The 20,644-nt window shown below is 40.6% G+C and overlaps 1 protein-coding gene across 1 annotated transcript in view; it reads left to right on the top strand.

Annotated features, from left to right (window-relative positions):
• The first annotated feature begins 3,326 nt into the window (after positions 1–3,326).
• ESRP2 (epithelial splicing regulatory protein 2) overlaps positions 3,327–20,644 on the top strand; it is a 41,904-nt gene continuing 24,586 nt past the window's right edge. Inside the window, exons 1-3 of the mRNA XM_054170095.1 lie at positions 3,327–3,440; positions 3,682–3,834; positions 4,735–4,863. Of these exons, the coding sequence (XP_054026070.1) occupies positions 3,700–3,834; positions 4,735–4,863 (264 nt within the window). The 5' untranslated portion in view covers positions 3,327–3,440; positions 3,682–3,699. The remainder of the gene's footprint in view (positions 3,441–3,681; positions 3,835–4,734; positions 4,864–20,644) is intronic.

The raw sequence follows: 20,644 nt of genomic DNA, 5'->3' as shown, positions 1-20,644 counted from the left end.
CTTCTCAATATTACACAGGTTTGGAACAGAATATTTACTCCTGGCTTCCCTGAAAGACAACTGAAGTATTGCTGTAGATGTGAATGTGGTGAGAGTATTACTCCAGATGTCATGTCTCCAAGTTTCATACTCCTTTTATCAGCTATAACAAAATTACTTCAGTGATCAGGACATCCACTCCACAGGAGTAGTTACTATTCATGTAGTAAAGGTATAAGGAGGTGGGGGTGTTTTCTTCTCTATTTTTCTGTTTTTGTCATAATCCATGAAATAGTGTTGTGTGTACAGTCACTACAGATATATGCATTGCAAGCACAGTGCACTTAGCAAATTTGTTCTGTATTCTCATGTGATCTGACTGTAAAACTGTTGTATTTTCCAGTTTTGTTTGGTTTCAAAAAAGCAAACAAAATAATCACAGTAGTGAGCGCGCACGACAAAGACTGTCCGTCTCTAAAACTTGTGTTTTCAACCCCGTTACATTTATGAGACTTTATCCTCGTACAGAGCCTACAAACAAGAACTTCTATAAACATGCCTGCCAGGATTAAAGCTAAAGGTGAGCAGTAACTCTTTATTTCAGCAAGATCTTGGTTGAAAATTAACTTTGCTAACGCTCAGTGTACAAGGGCTTGTCCACATGTTGTTTCAGGAAGCAGATCCTGTTGCTGTTCTGTGAAGACATGTGATGCCATTCTTTTGAATCTTTTTAGGTCCATAATGTTGCAGAGACTGGTATAATGGAGGGCTGCATACAGAGAGATGGAGGGTCATGCATAATCAGATACTAGAAAATGTCTGAAGTCACAGGCCAGTTTCTTTACATTTTTTCTTCTCACATTTTAGATGTTTGAAGTCTATTTAGCTAGAATAGTTCAAATGAATTAGTAACAATAACATTAGATGAGTCAAGATAGTCTAAATGCAGAAACCAGATGGGTTCTCTGGAAGAGGTACAGCATGTTATTAGATGAGCTAATTGTGAAAAGCATACCAGCTTTGGGGCTCACTAGCCTTTGATTCCATGCACAGATTACCAATAAGTTTCAAGGATCTTTGGCATTGATGTGAGCAGGGCTTCTTTAACTTGACGTATTGCTGTAAGTGAATTATGATACTTTTTAGTTTCACTTAAGATCCTGAGAGACAATTATGTGTGGATTGGCATTTTCTGTGCCTGTTCACTGAAACCTGTAAGTATGTGTGTCAGGCTGGCCAAGAATATATCATATGTATGACCTTCTATAGAAATCTGCTCATTATAATCCCATTCTGTCTGAGGTAGTTACAGATTAGGGCTATGAAATGCCACCCTCATGAAGACAGCTAAATCATAGCAGAGAGGTACTTTTTCTCTGTGAACACAGCTACAGGTAAAATCTGTATTTACATTCAGGCATACAGTCACTGCCTCCCCCAAACATCCCCAGATATAGGCACAAGTTTGGATAGAGGAACAGTTCTCAGACACCTAAGTGTGTATTTTTGTGATTCTCATTACAGGCCTAAGAGTAAGAATCGTCCTTAACAGGCTGTTGTGCTGCTTCATTACTGCTATATCCAAAGGATAAAACTAACCAAAAGGAATATGCATGGGGTTTTATTCTACCAAGGACTTCTAGACATGTATTGACAGTAGAAAAGATAGTTGCTGTGTAAATTCCTTAATACAAAAATTAAACTGTTGAAAGCATTTTGAATGTGTAAATATATATATGTTACAAATCCAAGTTTTCATCTGTCAGTGCTTGGGGATCTGCCCTTTCTATAGCAATGATCTATCTTCAGGACTGCTTTTCAAGCAGCTGTACTGTGAGCAGCAGAGACAGCAGCTGAGAGGCATTTAACAGCTACCTTGTGATCTTCACTGAGATGCACCTGTGCGCTGCTGAGTTCTTTGTGTGGCCTCTGCCACGTAAAGACTTGCAAGACAAGAGTTCTAAGATAATTCACATGAGACAGCATCCCTAATCTATAATTTATTTTCATTAAAATAAAAATAGTCTTGGTGATGGTGTTAGCATATGAATCGATATTGGCCAAAGAAGCCCCATAATAACTGCTATAATTAACCCATTATAAAATTAGCATGTGAATGGAAGAAGGGAATATTTGATGTTAATATTTAAACCATCAGATATTCACAGCTAAATGTCCAGCTCTGCACTTTCCTGTGATAAATATCAGTAGCTAAATAGCAGCACCATTTTTCCTTGAGTGAAGCCTCTATTTCCATACCACACTAACACTAAAGCAAAAGAAAAATAATGACCAGTCTAGCTTGCAATATTTGGCCTTTAAAAATAATTAGTAATTGATCAGTGGTGGAAATAGGAAAAAAAATAACAGAGTTGAAACAGTTTAGAGGCTTTTAAAATTTCTGTTTTAAAATAAATCTGACTTTGGTAAAATCTCCAAAAATAGTGTCAGCCCACAATGCTACAAATACCATTGCTGTTCCCACTGAGCAGAAATGCTTAGAGGAGTATTTTTGTAGGAGCTAAAGTAGATGTGTTTGTAGAGTCTCACATGTGAGATAGAAGAGAGGTGCAGAGAAATATTGTCGATATTGGATTGCCCAGGAGATAGTTCTTTACTGAGCAGTTATGGGGTAGAAAATACAGGACTTTGCCAAACACCCTGGATACATCCTTTCTGAAAACCAACAATTCTTTTACTAGGACCTACCTTCACGAACCACGTGTAGAACTGGGCCCAAATTACTAAGTACTTTCTGCCTTAATGTCTCTCAGCATTCCGAGTGGGATATTGTAACGCCGGTAGGATGCATTAAGGCCGGCACGGGTAGCACAGTCTGTGCCCAGCGCTGGGCAAGAAGGGCAGCAGGTTAAGGCCTTGACGCTGTTCATTGCAAAGCTAACTCAGGAAATTCTGCTTGGTCACATTCTCGTGTACTTTTCTTTAGATTGCCAACAACAAAAAGCAAGGATCTAGTCCGAGCACCCAGAGCCCCCTCCCGGCACAGCACACCGGGAGCTTGGCCACACATCTCCACAGGCGCGGAGCAGAGCGCGCAACGCCCGCACCCGGTGTCGGACGGGACCCCGCAAAACTGAAAGCAGGTAGAGGCACTTCCTGCAGGCAGAATTGGAGAGAGAGAGAAAGGGAGTTTTCCTCTGATCTTTCTCAAAAACCAATCAGGCCAGATCAGCCAGGCGTTGATTCTCCCTCCGTCCCTCCTACACCTTTTCCAGAGGCCCAATGGTCTCGTCCCTCTGGGAGATTGACTAGAGTCACATGAGCTGTACCAAGGGCAGGTAACTCAGGAGAGGGGAAGGGGAAGGGAAAAAAAAAAAAAAAAAAAGAAAAAGCCCAGACTCAGGCTGGGCTTCTGCCATGATGTCAGAGGGAAAGGAACCCACAGCTTGCTAATTTCACCTCCCAATCAGCCATAGGAAGAAGGAGATCACCGGGAACAGGTAGGGATGCAAGCTTCTCCATTTTTTTTTTGTCTCAAATACCCTACCTCCTAAAGAGCTTTTTCTCTCATCTTGATATCGTGACTCCTCGTTTGCTCCTTTCCCCTTTAATCACTGGGAGGTAGGGGGTGAGCCCTGTAAGAATTTTTTTTCTGTTTGTTTGTGTCTCTCTCTTTCTTTTTCTTTTTTTTTTTGGTATTTTTTTCCTTCTCTCTTTTTTGACCTCTGCTTTTGATTGTAGTTGTTTCCCCCTGTGGTCATGACGGCTTCGCACAGTGACTCTTTGGTGGTGTTGTTTGGGGCAACAGCTGGTGCATATGGGGCTAAACTGGGTTCGGATGAGAGGGAACTAATTCTCTTGGTGTGGCAAGTTGTGGATCTACACAGCAAGAAGGTATGGCTTCGACCCCCGGTGCGAGGCGCGTTCTCGGGGCGCAGGGCGAGGAGGCTCGCCCGGCCATTCGCCGCCTCCCCGGAGCCGTTTGTTCATTTCACAAATGCACCGAGGGGAGGGGAGGGAGCGGGGCCCCCTGCCCGGGGGTCATTCACTCCTCGGGCTAGGCACTCAAGAGGGCCCTTTTTGCTCCGTTTGAAGGGAAGAACGCACTTTTAAGGCAAGCTTGGCCGCTTCTACCCCCTGCTCCGTCTCCCTTAAAACATCTGTGGCTTCAAATTTGAAGATGTCTACGGACTTGAGAAGCTTTACAACAAAAAGCTGGTCTCACTAGGCTGCAGCCGTGCACGCTTTCGTGGGAGCTGGTTCAGGGGAACCCTTGGACTCTTTGCGGCCTGCTGCGGGAGACTTTTTTATTTGTTCAGCCAATATTTGGATAACCTTTAAGAGAATATTGTCTCCCTTGATTTTTCAGTTAATCTGAAAACATGCTCTGATTATTTCCTCCCCCTTCCAAAAGCCCTCTCATAAACACGAGCCCCTTAGAGATGAAGGGCTTTAATAATTTCATGACTAGATTCATCAAACTGCTTTAGCATGGTGTGATGGTCCCTTTGCGATTAACAACTCCCGCAAAAGTCTGTGCTAAACAGCAAAGGCGTCACATGAAAAGCGGCTGGGATTCACCGAAGCGGAGAGCGTGGCCCTCCTGGGTGGGAGGGAAAGAAACTGAGGCCAAAGGTTTCGATTTGTGAAATCGACAAATGCTTTTTCTCATTGCGTTTGTTATCGGGAACGCGATACTGCACCTTGCTGATTTTTCTGCAGTCTGAACGCATTGTTACAAAGGGCTAACTCGGTTATGCCTCACTTTTGTCCGTATTTTATTAAATGTTTTAGGTAGGGACACTACACAAATCCCTGGTGAAAGCAGACAACTTGGACTTAAGTGAGCAGTGTCGCGAAGTGAGTGGCTTGACACCAGAGGGACTGGGCAAAGCTGAACCACTGGATCGGGTTCTTCAACAGGTGAGATGCTGATCTTGGGAGCACGGGCTGCTCTGGGTGACGCCTGGGGACAAGATTCAGCTGATCTGATAAAAGAAAATAGACTTGAATTTTGCTTTTCACTTGGTAACATCTGAACCGTATGAAACAGAAAACTGGTAGTTCTGAAACAGTTACACATAATGCCTGAGTGTTTGATCTGATTCTGTAGTCCTTGGGAGATCTGACTTCAGATTGCTTTGCTGGGTCGTCTTTTATTTCAAATTTCCCTTACTCTAAGCTTTAAAGTGCAGGCTGGTAACAGCACTACTTAATTTAGCAGTGCTCATCAAACTTTGAAAACTCAGGTGGTGTGTTTTAACCTACAGGTTCACTACTGTAATGTGTGTTGAAAAACCTGACCTCTTTTATTATTCTTAAAGTAGTTGAAATTCTCAAAACTATACTTTCATGAAACATATCTGTGCTTGTTGTGTGTCACTCTTTTGTGATGAGCTTAATTAGTTTAGTGGATTATAAAGCAACTGGATTTTTTTTCCCCCCTACTGTTTCTGTTTTGCTCTTCAGCTCACACCGAGAAAGTAAATCTGTACATTTATATGATCCAGGTGGTTCTGGAGACCCAAAATTGCCTCAAAAATGTTAATGCAGTACTGTATACTTACGCAGTTGCTGGAAGCTTGCTTGCTTTCACCGTGTATTCTACGTGAAATGTGCTTGAATGGAAAAATACAATGGTGCATTTTTGTGTAACATACAAAACTGGCTTTCCACACCTTGTCTGAATCACTCGTAGGTGTGTTTCAGCAGGAAACTTGTTTAGGCAGTAGAACAGGTTCCTGTTGCTGTAACTTCTGGTGACACAGATAACTTGGCAGACTAGGTCCTAACCCTCTGATACTGAATGGTTAAAGACTTCACACTGGAGCAAGTAGCTTTGAGAATAGAATGTAATGTCTCTTAAAATCTGGCAGCACTAGTTGCATGTGCCATTGATTCTACTTGTACTGGTTTGACTGCAGTCCAAAAGAAGATTTTATTTTTTTCTTTTTTTTAAGCTTCAGAGTAACCCCTGAGAAAATGTGCAGCTGCAGGTTTGATCTTGTCCCAGATCTTGCACTAAAGACATCTGGAACAGCTTAGCCTAGCACACTCTGTTTACCTTTATAACAGACACACTTTAATTAGACTCAATACTTTGTGAGAGATTGTATCTTATTGCCATAAATTGCACTGTAGGTGGGTCTGCTTTAGCAAGTAAAAGGAAATACTACCTTTGTGTGTAGGTGGGTAAAGACTCTTGAAAACCAATAATTTTTTTACTTTTTGTTTGGCATATCTATGCAGCTGAATAATGATTTTTGCTGTTAATTGTTGGATGCCAGTTGTGATGTGGCCAGTTCCATCATAGGTCTTCCGGAATTTGCTGTACCTAAGCTTGTCTCCCTTCTCCTCCATGTGTTCTGACTGTGGGAGTTAAGAGGGAATTAAGTCACTTGTAAAAGTGGCATAATGCAAAGTTCCACATTCTTTAATAGTAGATACTTTTCTGTATTTTTGAAGATAACTCCATTAAATATTTTATTTGTGTCATGTAGTTGAAGAATTGGTCAGGTATTGCACAACACACACAGGCAATCTTTTTTTTTTCTTTTGCTCAGTTAAGTGTTCTGAGTAGAAAAAGCAGGTGGCTGAAGTGATTATTTGAAAAGGAAGTAGACTTGTACCTTAATTTGAGGTAATGTTAGAGGGTATGTGAAATTAGCTTTCCACACCCTACTTGGATTGTGGTAGAAAATTTGATGATGCGGCTGAAAATCACACACTTCAGCACACATCTCAGTCAGGTAAATCAAAGTTTCAGTGCCTGCTTCTGGCTTTGGCCCTGGGTTTCCAGTCTCTGCATGTAGAGGGAAATGAGAATCACTAAGCACAAATCCATTCTAACTTCTATCTGCTCTTCAGAGGTCTCTCCCAACCTCAACCATTCTCTTATTTGTAACTGGTAAACAGTAGAACAGCTGCTGTGGATCTAGACTTTTCCCCTTGACCACAGAAAGCCTCCTATTGCTATTTAGTTCACTTTTCACCAGTGATATAGTGTACCAAAAGCTTGTAATCTGTGGTTGCATCTTTGCTCTGCTTGGAACAAGGCATTTCAATAAATGATGCATATTGTTACAGTGATACACCCTATACTATTGGAGTTTGTCTTGAGAAATATTCTAAAATACACCAGTATGTTTTTGGTGTATAATTTTACAAAGTGAAGTTCTGCAGCACAGTGCCCCTGAATAACTCAGCTGCTTGATACACAGTGTGTTCTATATGTTCTGCTGCAAGTTTTAAAGTACTTGTCCAGAGTAACTTGCTTTTGATTGTGTGCTAATGCATTTATGGGATCCAGCTATGTCTTCTGACAGCTATCAAAACATTGCATATCACTTATGGTTTGGGTGAGTAGGGGAGCTCCTGATAATGTATGAACACTAGGGAAATTGTTACCTGAAGTCATAAAATATGTGCCCTTTGGAAGCAGTCTGCTTCATGCATTTAGTTCAAAATGGCACAAATAGCTTCTCTCTGTTGTTGGACCCATAACGGTGCAGTTGGAGCTGCTGTCTGAGGTGTGGTGGTGTAGCTGCAGAATGCTACTGAGTAGAAAAATAGGGTATTTTAATTTTTTTTTTTAACAAAGTGTGTGTTTGGAGCTGTTTTGAGCCTGTGATATGGACCTCTAAACATGCATTACCTATACTGCTTACAGAAGAGAATAGTGTCCTATGTTGCTTCCTGCATTACTGGGCAGTTCTTGCAAGGTTTGATTGTTCAGGTCCTCAAATCAGAGGACTGACTTATTTAGCTTTCTAAATAACTGCTGTTACTCTATGGTTTTTCAGTTTCCATGCTTTTAAGGGAGAAATTATTTTCAGGTTGCTCTCTGAAACCTTGCAGGAATGGAAGGTTCTTCTGAGGAGCAAAACCAAAATGAACTTTACCTTTCTCACAGCCTTGTTGCATTCCCATTAAGAAGCTGATACCTTCATGTTCTTCTCCGATTCTAGGTATGGGGCTTCTTAAAGAGGTTTCTAAGTTGAAAGTGTTGTGGATTTCTTAGTCCTCCCCATACAGAAAACCTGGCCAGATCAGCATGACTTGCCTTAAGACATGCTACTTTCCTTTTGCAAGGCAGTATTTGCATGTCTCCCTGACAAAGGATAAGTCTCAGAAGAGCTAATAATTTTGGAGAGCTGTCTGCAGTATTTAGCTGTAATTAACATCTTACTTTGAACGATACACATGAAAAGGAAAAGGTTCTCATGAGACCTGGATCTGCTTTGGGATATATTGAAAGAATCTAAATTTCATTTATGAATGGGCATTGCAGTATTAACAAATTGTCTGAAAGTCTGTGCTGGCCTTGCTGATCTTTCATTGCATTGTATGTTGAATCCATTGACAGATTCTGTTCATCTTCCTAAACAGAAGACAAAGCTGAGTAATTTCCCTCCCCCTCCTAAACTATGCACAAACTGAAAATACTGAGGGGTTGCCATTTCAGTAGGTAATAGCAAATTACCAGCTCTCAGCTTATTGATCATCCAGCTGATGCAATTTATTTTCTTCCATATCAACATATTCAGCAAGAAACAAGCTGGTTAGATGAGCATTTGGAAACAAATGGGCTGGAGGGAGAGGCAGAAGCAGCAGTGAATTCCTCGAACTTGATAAACCGGTTACAATTTTTCTTTTTAAGAGAAACTTGTTCTGCAGCCTCCTCTTCAGAAAGCACTAGCAGAAAGTTTTCTTGGCTCACTTACCAGCTGTCACACCTTCATTTTGGATGATTTTTATTTTTACACCTCTGAATCTTCAGACTGCAGAAAAAAGCCTGAATGTGCAGAGTGATTGTTTTCTGGTTTGTTGGTTTTGTGTTGGTGGTTGCGTGTGTGCATGTGTGTGTGTTTTGAAGTCTCATGGTTGATTTTCCAACTCCAGATGATTTCATGACTGCATCTTCTCAGTAAAGCTCCTAAGCAAGTTTGTAGTTTGGAATGTTTGCTGGGTCTGAGATCTGAAGTACTGGAGCAGGTGTTTTTTGCAAAGCTTTGGCAAGTGCAACTGAGCAGACTTTCTCCACAGCAAACGCTTAGGGTGGTTTAATAGATTTGGCTTCAGCAGTGAAGCCAGCTTCTTTCTTGCCCCTGCACTATACTTTACCATCTTTTTGTTGTGTCAGTAAAACTCTTTGTGAGGCTGTGCTGTAAACAGGATCACTGAAATGAGCAAATAGGGTGGGAGCTGCTGATCTGCTTTGCTGTCCAAGCTCATGTCCCATGAAACTACACCCTTTGGTTGTATTTTCATGATCCAACATGTTTGATGGAGATACCAGCACAAGGTATTTCTTACCCTGCATCATATTCTCAAGTAGAAGTTGTATGAAAACTTGTTAGTGGCACCTTTCACTTAGGTGCTGCTGTACAGGCCTCTCTCACCTACATTCTGCCATTACAGAAGTTTTTGGGGCTGCATTTTAAACTGGAGCAGGGCACTGTTCTGGGTTAAAACCAGTTCTGTTTGGAGTGGTTCCATCTGATGTGCAGTGTTGCTGGTTAGGTAGTTGTCTGAGGGCAGTCATTACACCAAGGTGTGGACAAGCAGTGTGGGTGAGAGATGTTTTCAGGCATGTTGGCCACCAGGCAGTTTGTATTGTGAAACTGTGGCCTTGTGCTCGTATTGGCAGTAAGTGGTAAGGACTTATGGACACAAGGTGCCCTTCAGGTTGTCAGAGCACGCAAGTGATTAAACTCCTGCTCCGTGTGTTTGGAGTCTGGTGCAGGGTTTTTACTATATATTAGCATCTAATAGTTCCCACTTTCCAGTGATTAACTTAGATGAACATATTGGGATATCATCAGCCTTCATTGTGGGGCAGTCAGGATGTACTAATGCTTCCTGTAGCTGCAGGCTGTGACAGCAGGGAGTTTGGTTTTTTTTCTTTATCAGTGAAAATGGATGGTTAACTGTTGTTACAGAAGTCTGCTTGTAAATCTCCTGTTGATGCTACAGGTAAACTATTTTTCCCTTGACAAATCTTCTGTACTACCTAGCTCATACTACCTTATTATGGAAACACTCACTTTTGATCTTTCAAAACCAGAAGTGTTAATAGCAGAAACAGTTCTTCTGTTGTGTACATATGTATATATGCATGAATATTCATATGTGGATCGTGTAAATGCATTTCTTATTGGCAGCATCTCTGTTCTGTTAGGTTTTGTGGAAAAGTAATAACCTTAGCTTCTCTCATGGCTGCAATACTTTCATCTGAGTATTCATTTTATACCTTGCATTGCTCCTACATTTAGGTGCATTTCACTTCAAAATAAGCAGAGAATTAGATAAAGGATTTTGTCTAAACCTGTGTATTCTTTTCTTTGCAAGCATAAAAGTGTGGTTGTCTTGATTAGTTGGGTTGTCTTGTCTTAAATGTAGAAGTGGCAGCATTCACTAGAAGTGAATCCTTTGTCCCAATGGTCTGAGGATATGCTTAAGCAGATTGTCTTTTGGGTATTTTAATAATGATAGCAGAAGCTATTGCTGCTTCTGGTGAAGTTTAAGGGTAACATCAAATTTCTTACCAAGTCAGGGGAGATTAGCATGTATAGGAAAATAAATGTTACTAGGACCTGTTGAGAATAGACAGATAAAAGCCAGGTTAGGAGCCTTTGAATTCAGAGATTGCTGGATTACGTGATCCTCAGAGACACTGAACTTCTTTCCACTCATTTCTGTAAGCAGCTACTAAGAAAGTCACTGGAAATGTGTTAATGGACTATTCTCATGGGTTTCAGATGTGCCTGAGGAATGGTAAATACAGAATACAAATCCTTTATTCTTTGTTTTGACAATAAGCTCTTGCATGCTAACATGGAAACAGCTTGGAAACCTTTGTGGATACTCTGGATTGTCTGCAAACCTTCAGTGTTTCCCTCTTCCTCTGGTAGCATTTTAGCTGGTTCTTGTCACAGCTGTTTAAAATGTTGCAGTTTTTGCATCTGTGTTGGTTTGCTTGGAAGTTTTTTTGTAAAAAAACCCAACCACCCTTCAGTTAGATGCAGAAGGCCTTGGGTGGCTGAGTGCTGCCAAGCAAGGGCAACATCTTTGTCAGCGTGTTGCAGCACTTCTTTGCTGAACAGTTAGGTTTAAGAATGACGCATAGATGCTGGAATTGATATTGCTAGCTAAGCAAGGCTGTGGCCAAAACCAAGTGTTGTTTGGAGATTAATGAAATTAAAAACCCCAAACAATATTATGTTAGCCCTGTTTTATTTTATAATTTCTATAGTTAATACTGAAACTTTTCTCTCTCTTAATTAGAAACATAAACAGTAATTCTCCCTCTTTCTTACATTTGTGTCCTTGCCATCTAATGTGTGTTCTGGCAAAGCTTGCTTTCTTTCTGTTTTTTCCCCCCATAATCATGATCAGTTTATGCTAGCTACAATTTTATTTCCAGAAAGGATTCAAATACTCTGAAAGGCAGCTTCATGTGTGTGTCCCGAGAAGGTACTGAATCAGAAGTCACGTTTGCACTACAAACAGTTTTTTAGTGCTTTGCTCTGATAAGTCTGTGTTGCTGTTCTTTAACCTCTTCACAACTTGCTCCACAACAGCCACTGGTTTTGCTTTGTTTCTGAACAAGTGCTTTACTAATCTGTCCCCCAGTTAAGTCTATGTGCTGTGAGGGTAGCTGCAAGTTATAAAAGAAAGATTACACAAAAGGTATTGAAGTCTAAATACTCACCACCTGTGATGAGCCCAAAACAAGCCCAAAACGCCCTGACACTTCTCCCATTCTTCCATTTAAAAATACTATAGCTTTTCTTTCCCTTTGCTACCTTTCCTTGCAGACCTGCAGTGGGTAGAGATGGAGGATAAATGCTGAGAAACAGTTACATTCTCTTTTGTGAAAAACCCTTGGCTGTTGTGATGACCTGTTAGCTTAACAGAAAAGTTTCTATCTCTGTAGTTTTAGGGCTGTCCCTGAATTGTGCTCTCATTTGTACTGAATTGAAATCAACACTTCCATTCTTTGGCTCTAGTTCTTGAGAAGTTTAAGCATGTCCTTCAATATTTTAATGAATTGTGTAGATATTGGCAGTGTGTGAAATAAAATGTCTTTACAGAAAAGAAACTATGGCAGAATTACTTTCCTGATAGTGCAATTTACTGCAACAGAATTACTTAAGAGTAAAGTAGAGCTATAGTATGCATCTTGGAAAACAAAATTGTGAAGACTACTGTGGAGGTTTTATTTTGTAAGCAGACCTTGCTGTAGCTGTGTACCTGGAAGCCTGGAAGTTCATTCAAGAGTCCTTTGCAGCAGTGTGTGAAACATCAAACCTCTTGACTCAATTACTGGATAGATGGGGATGCATGAGATGAGAACTGGAAAATACGTAGTGGTCACAAGATGAGTGACAGAATTGTACAGTTTGCCTAATTGATTCTCAAGTGTATTAGCTGATGTTATTTCTTACAGAAGAATTCAACTGGTACAGGATAAACTTTTGCACATTGCAAAGGATGTGAAGTGGCACCATGTAAAGTAGTAGTGCAGGAGAGGAAAACTGCTGCTCTTGTGGTATGCTTTAAGAAGCAACTGAAAGTGTAAATCAGGCTGCCTTTCTTGTAAACCTGAGATGCTGAGGAGTGATCACAAGAAGCTATGTGACTTGCTTCATATTTGAAGTAACACATGAAGTCTTGTTTCCCAAGTGGTTTCATGACTGAAAAGAAGATACCTGAAAGAGAGGAGGTAGTTCTGTAAGAGGAAGCAACATTTCAATGTCAATGTTCTATATTGGGGCTGGTCTGAATCCCTTGGAAGGTGAAGTGTAGATTCTGCTATGTTGTGAATTGTTAATATCTTAGAGATGATAATGTCTTTATCAAACATCATTGCTGATGCATGGGGTTGCTACCCTAATCTCTGAATTTAAAATTGCCGAGTCTGAAGGCAAGATGATTTAAGGATCTACTTCCACCTCTGTCATGTTTTGTAAAAGCATGTTGAACAAGCAAAACCTCCACGTTTCTGAAGCAGAGCAGATCCAGTTTCTAAAAGTTTGCCTTTTTTGCTGGTATTAGGCCTGAACAAGAATCGCTTGGGTTCTTATATAAGCCAAGATACTCCTGGATCTCAAGGCTGTTACTCAGAAAAGTCCATGCTTACGATCCTCTTACAGTGTAAGTTTTGAGGAGGAGGAGGATTATGAGAGAGTTTTGAAGGAAAATGAATCATGCACTGTGTATGTCTTCTTTCTCTTTATGTCTCTTCTTTTTACTTTCCCTGGATATTGCTACAAAAATAATCTGGAATACAACTCTATAGAAAGAAAAGCTTTAATTTTGCAAGTATTGTCTGTTCTACAACTGGTTAAGATTGCACTACAAACAATGAGGTAGTGTTGAGTAAATAGAGAAGTACCATGCCTTACAGTCAATAGAGCCAGTGCTAAAGATCACAGTGCTAATGAAAGTTTGTCCTTGAAACACAGGTAAGTGGAAGTGGGGGAGGTATAGAGCACTGAGGGAGAGAGCTGGTGCTTAAATCAAGACTTCAGGAAATATTGCAGTCATGGCATTAATTAAAAATTGGAGTTTGGAAAGTAGGCTCAACCTTGTGTTGCAGGCTGTAATGACTTGTTCTGTGAGTTGAGCTGATAGCAAGCAGCCTGTGAGGAGTGTGAGGCCCTATTGTAATCTTGCTTGAAATGTAGGTAAAAGGTTGACAGAATATAGATTTTTTTTTTTTTCTCTTTACTAATGTTCAGTTTCCTTTTGCTTAAAGGCAGACTTGACAACAAGCTGTGCTAACGAATTCCAAGGTGTTCTGCAATATATGCATCTTTGTTGCATTATTTTCTTCTTCTTGTTAGTGAGTGGCTTCTTTCATACAGGTTAGTATAAAGGTGGAAACTTATTTTATCTCAGTGTTTCCTGATTAAACAGTTTCCTGACACACACAATAATAGTGAAATAAGTCCAGAAACTGAAATTCTTAAGTTGCTGGACTGGGGTGCTTTATCTTACACAGGGCTAACTTCAAGTAGCTTATTGTGGAGTACTCTGCATATTTCAGCACTCTCTTATTAAAACAGATTGTGCTTTTGAAGATAAAAGCTGTGACCTGATTGCTGTGACATTTAGATGGCCTGAACCATGGTCTAGCCTTTTATGCTTAATGCATTACCTGAATTAGATGCTGTAGATACCATAGCTGGAAAGCATGCAAATAATCTGGTATTGCAAACTTCCATCTAAGAAATAATTAATCAAAAATGGTCGTAAAATGCTCGTTCTTTCCTTGGAAGAATTAAAACTTTCAGTTAGCTGCTGTTTACTTTGTTGTACAAAGACCCAGGCCAATGGACTGAACCAGTCCTGAATCCAGTGGTCTGTTCTCTGTGCTCTGCAAACTGCTGCTGCACAGACGAAGTGTAGCAACTGTTGCTCCCTTTCTGTGTTTCATGCTCTACCTGTTACTGAACCATCCTAAATCAACTTATTTTTATGCAGAAAATAAATACAGGCTACCCTCACCTAAGCTACAATTTTCCAGGCCCTCAGTGTCATTCTGAAGGAGTATGATGAATTTCGAAGTCCTTTTCAATGTTTTGTTGAATGGAAGGATGTGATAAACTTGAAGAGCACCTTCCATTTTTCTCCCTTGAACTTGTGTAGTCACTATAAGAGGTGTATATAGGCTGGGTGCCTTTCTGACCTGAGAAAGCCATAATGACCTGTGTGATGACACCAGGAGGAGGACAACAGGGTGATATTACTGCCTGGAACTTCAGTTTCCCAACAAAATGAAAGATGAAAGTGGATATCTTACAAATAGATTTAAATGTGTATTTGTTTGTTTGTGTGGGTGTTTGGTTTTTAACAACTTCATTTGAAGATTTGTGATGCCTGGAATTTTATGGCAGAACCTCAACCATAGAATAGTTGAGACCTTAACTCTGTTACCTTTGTTAGCTCATGCCATTGGTAGAAAATAGGAGTTAGGTCTGTATGGACACCCAGCACAGATTAACCTGTTCTGGAACAGTGTCAGAAGCACCAGGATGTGTGGTATTTGGCTTCTGTTCAGGAAAGAATAGGAAATGATAACAAGATTAGTTGGTACTAAGAAGTAACTTGAGGAGAAGACAGTCTATGATACTTGAACAAGCTCTGTGCCTTGTCCTGAGTCTCCTTAAGAGTGAAGAAAGCAAACCTGCTTTTACACTTGCAAATTCCAATGTTGAATAGAAACTGACTTTTGGGTGGAATATACATCTCCCTTGTGACTGTTCACTCATTCAGTTATTTAATATAGTTCCTAGTACCTCAGGAATCATAAGGTGATATGTAATTTGACTGATCATACTGAGCACAGCTATATTGTCTGTGGCATGCTGGAAATGAAAACCATGCTTTTGTCCAGGCTAGTCTTCAGTCACTGAATAATCTTGGGCATTAGTGTTCACTAGAGCAAAAAATTGCTTTCCTCCTAATAGGAGAAATCAGACTGGCAATACTGCTTTTGAACATTTCTGGTGAGTAGACCTGGGCTGCCTCTGTCATCTCCTGCAAGTTTCCCCTGCAAAGAAGTAGAACCAAGGGACATTTCTTTTTCATGTGTCTGACTAGTATCTAAATACAGGATTCTTTTTTTACTGTTTTGCTAGAAAGGGAAAAGAAAAATAGTTAGCTGCTGCTTGGGGCTGTGCTGTGGCTTGCAATTCTCTCTCTTTTTTTCTTTTCCATACAGAAATTTCAGTACAAGGTCACCAGGTATCCATTATCAGCCATGTGGAATAGCAGTTAACAGATGAACAAAGGCAAGGACTTACTATAGGATTCTCTGTTTAAAAAGTTACCTAGCACAATAAAGGGTTATCATACTTGTAAATACGGCTGAAATGCAGGCTGTGCACCTCCCACTAGTATTGACATGCTTTAAATTCCTCCATTGCATGGATAAGACTGACATTATCACCCAGATTTGAGGAGTGAAGGAGCAGAAAAGTGCCCATGGAGAGTATTGTAAATAAATGTGAAACCCACATGGGTGCAGGGTCTAAGGCACAAAGTCCAAGTGAAAATATTTCCCAAAGTTGACATGTCACTCTGTGTGTGGTATGTGTGTGCTAAAGCTTTGTATACTAAAGCCAAGGCTGGAGATTTCTCATGTGGTGTTTATATCCTTGAAGTCTTAAGGGAGACTTCAGGGTTGCAGGGTGTGGTGTGCGTTTTGTCTTGTTTTGTTTTTTTTCTCCAGTGGTGCTTCAGTCTTGCTTATGAATATCTCCAAGAATGGAGGCTGCAGCTTCTCTGGGCAGCCTATTTCAGTGTTGAGCCACTGGAGATCTCCTTGCAGGAACCATACCTGCAACTGTGTAATAGATTTTGGGCGCGCTCAGGCAAAATGTTGCAGAGGACTTCCCGCAAAACCAGGCTCTGAGAACAGAACTGCAATATCTTTGCCTGTTGAAGCAGAACTTGGAGTAGAGAACCTTCAGGCACACCTTTTTGGTGCTTGTCACTGTTTTCTATGCTTCATCTATCTGAAAGAAGACAGACCATTGTTACATGCTCTACGCTGCAAGTGAAGAATGAGCCACACCAAAGGCATGAACAACAGTCTAAAGCTCTGATGTAGTAAATCACAGTAATATCTAATGATGATGCTTTTTAACACAAGTAAGGTTGGATATCCTACATGGTTATAAACAGTATGGCTTTAGTCAAAGGTTATGTGATGTTTGTGGCAAAGTGGTAGCATATATGATATTTAAGTGTGTGGTTTCATTGCTAGGAGAGCTGCAGTTAGGAAAGTTTCGTGTCTTCTTTTCACCTGACAGCTCACATGTGGCGAAGCGTGAGAGTATGCATAAGAGTGGTTGCTACCCGAGTTGTTTCTACAACATAAATCACTGCTGTATCTGCTGAAGACTGTAGATCTTGGGGCATTACTGATTTACCTTGGTAAATTCTATTTGATGTTCCAATGAAAACAAGCTGTAGTTGTCAGAGTTCAGCATGCTAATAAAATAACAACAAATTTCGGTACTTAGCATCTTGAGAAATTCAATTGAAATGTAGAAATAAATTTGTACATCTAGAAAGCCTGACTAGACATGCCAACAGGGAAGTTCAGTTGATGTGATGAGATTTTTCATGCTATAGTTTGTGTCATATATAATTCCATACCTAAAGACATGATTGCATACTCAGATATTTTTGTGGTTTTAGATTAGAGCTTCCTGCCTTTAATGGTGTCTATATAGCTCTCCCTTTTTTCCTAATAATTCATTACTGGAGAAAGTTTCTTGTCTAGGTAAAATTATTTGCAAAGGAGATCTGAAATAGGTCTCTAGCTTCTGCTTTACTTGGAGATCTGTGCTGGTCAGAGTGGAAACTTATTCTTGATTAAAAAAACCAAAACAAACCAAAAACCTCCAAGAAACAGCAACAAAACAAACACAACCCCACCATCCCCAAAATCAGTTAGCTTGTTTTTCAGGTTTGAGCCAAAGACCTGTAAGCAGTTTGCATTTGTGTGCCTTAGATACATTTTCTTTTTTATTTTTCATCTTAAACAGTGTATTTTGCAGCTCTCTGGAGTATATTGTTACTTTCTCTAGGACAGACACACATTAGTAATAGGAGTCCTTTAAGGTCAAGGGAATATGGTGGAATATATGAGCCTAGGGGAACCAAGAAAAGCTTATCTTCTAACTTATTCCTGAAAGTTTTCCTTTTAATAATGACCAAAAGATGTCACTCCTCAGTAAGCTTTCACGGTGGTGGTTGTTTTATTCCCCAAAGTCTGCTCTAGAATGCTAAGCCTGTTCTAGTTTTGGCAGACTTGATTCCAAATTAAGTATCATCTTCTGTCTTGTGTCCTAATTTTTGACCGGACCGGATGTGATGTGTCCTCCTCCCTAAGGCTAAAGATGACATTGAAGTCATGATGACCACTTGACTTTATTTTTTTTTTTCCCATATCCTAATTTGCTAGAAACTTCATTATGTATTCATGTGCCATCACCAGATTATCTTTGGGTTATTTAGTAACATGCCTGTAAATAGCACTGATTTGTAATTGGGTCCAAAGGCTTGAGTACAGGTGTGTGTCTACCTTAAGCTAAGCTTCTTTCTGGATATTCGTGTTGCACTTCAGTATAACATTCCAGACTGGTTAAATTGCATGGATGCCTTTAATTCTTAAGGCACAAAATTATTCACAAAGCTTGTCTGGTGCTGTTTGCACTGATGGATCAGTAGGGCTAAAAGAAGCAAAGCCGAGAAACTTTGTGCATTGCTGAAGAGAAAGATTCCATTTTGAAGACCAGTAGCTGCTAGTGGAGGTCTGATGAATAGAAGTAGCTAAATGTTTTGCTGTTTCTCAGAGCTGAATTTACAAGAGAATCCCCCAGAGTATCTTGGTGTTTCAGAAATTATTCACTTGCCACCACGGATGTGTTCTGCCACTGAATTATCTCAGCGTTTCACTACCAGGGCAGGCACAGAGCACAGATGCAGTGGCCTTTCTCAAGGATGAGAGCTATTTTTATTTAGGGAAATGGGAATAGCCAAATAGCCAGAGATCTATTTTAGTGCTTTGTGCATCATAGCTGCAGAAAGAGCTTAATGAGGGATATTGTGGTTCCTCTCCTCCACGGCTTTGTTCAGTTACAGTTAAGGCAACATGAAGGGGGCTGTGTCTTTTCAGCCTCTTGGGATTCATTTGCAGAAAACACAGCAGCTCAGGCTGGCTTTCAGCCAGCTTTGCTTCTGGTGAAACATGCCTCTTCACTCTCTTTGTACTCTCGGCTACATGACCAAAATCCTGTTTAGCCAGTTTTTCAGACTGGTGCTCCAACTCTGTCCTTCCCTCTCACCACCCTTTCTCCAGGAACTCTTAGATTTCATGAAGGTAAATGTACACAGCAGCTTGTTCGAGTTGCCGTCTCCTCTCTGTTCAGTTTTTAATCTCACTATTGAATTATTGACCATATTCCATAAATATGGAATGATTCATCAGAGGTCGTCTAGAGAGACTGACCTGGTGGAATAAGTTCTACAGGGTGGAGGGTGATGCCAGTGCATTGTGGTTCTTGCAGCTTAAATGAGGGCTGGTTGCAAGATGCAAACACTGGTAATTAATGCTCTAGAACTCTGTTGCTATGAAATGAGCAGATTAACAAGGGAGCCACGGGGTGTGTGAGCTTGGGGGAGGAAGTCTTAAGGTGGGGCGGCTTTGCATGCTGAAGAGAGGGAGTGCTATAGAGGGCTGCACTAAGATGAACGACAGGAGGTAAATAGTTGAGATGGTTTTTATTAGTGGAGTGAGGGAGTTGTGGATGGAATTTATGAAATGACAGAGCTGTGGACAGGTTGTTCAATATGTGCAACAGAAATGTGATGTACTCTGGCACTGGTCTTAACTTGCCCTTAGCTTGCTGCATTTGGGTGTATGCTGGCTTGAGGTTGTTTCTTGAGATGCTGTCTGAAATTTTTAGTGAGTAAAAGCAGGCAGAAGATGGCTTTTCCACAGGAGCACTGAATAGCTTACCTTAGTGTGGCTTTACAGACACATCTGCACCGGTTGCTTTAACTCCTTTTGATACATGTGATAGACAATACAAAGACTTAAGGGTCCTGCGTGACCTGTAGTATTGGTCCCCAGCTACACCTTCACACTTGATCTTTGCAGGATTTGAAGGCATCTCACATAGATGAAAGAACCCAGTTCAGACTAATCTCAATTATCTGTCCTTCCTCTGTGGCTAGGCTTGCTATTTTTACCCATGCTCCTTCTCCTGGGTACATCTTCCCGCTGACACTCTGCTACCCCATTCCTCTTCTCCTTTAACCCATGCAAGAGCTTATCTCTTCTGGATAGGAGGGATTGCTTATGGCTCTTGCCTGTTCTTCCCACACTCCTTTTGCCCTATTCTGGAGCAGTACACCCCAAAGTTTGAGGAAGGCTGTTTTTAAAATAGAAGTTTCTAAATAAGTACACAGCAAGGCCTGCCAACCTTGTGGCATTTTATCTAAAGAACTTTAAGCTGCTAGCCTCTAGTAAGAAAAACAGAGAATTGTTTTGACATGTCAATTGTCCCATTAGAAAGAAGCTTGTGATGTTGAATGTTATCACTAACATTTAATAAATATGCAGTGCAAATACCTAGGCTCAGTTAAAAATTAAAACAAATGCTGCTGCCTTTAAAACTTGGTATGCTCAGAATATTTGGCCTATTGGTGCTCTTATGTAATGCTTCATTTTTCTGGATGTCTTCTCAGCAAGGGCTTCTCAAAATAGCTGTTGTATGTCTGTCATGTCAGCTGTATGTTGTGTGGGAAATGCTATCTGAAAACAATGTGAATTTGTCAGTGCACAGTCGTGGTCTTCACTGGCTTAACCTGTACCATTTGACCTGAGCATTTCCTCCCTTCTCTTTGTTTTCTGCCTTGATGAAGTCTTTTTGTACTGCAGTTCCTATGTTTCATTTGTAAAGCAGGTGGGTGTATACATTTACTGCTTCCCTCAAATGGTGTGTGTTGGATTTCTTCTTGTATCTGATCAAATTAGCTCCCTAACTGCACTCTTTATATATAGGCTCTTGTACATCTTCAGAAACGCAGAGTCCAAAGTTGAAGGCTTGGGGAGTGTTTTATTACTGTTCAGTAAGACTCGGCTTCCTTTTGGCAAGAATCCCTATACACCTTCTGGAGG

Source organism: Dryobates pubescens, chromosome 19 (assembly GCF_014839835.1).
Source record: "Dryobates pubescens isolate bDryPub1 chromosome 19, bDryPub1.pri, whole genome shotgun sequence".
Taxonomy (NCBI): domain Eukaryota; kingdom Metazoa; phylum Chordata; class Aves; order Piciformes; family Picidae; genus Dryobates; species Dryobates pubescens.
Note: the sequence above shows the minus strand (reverse complement) of the source record. Positions and strands in the feature narration are given on the sequence as shown.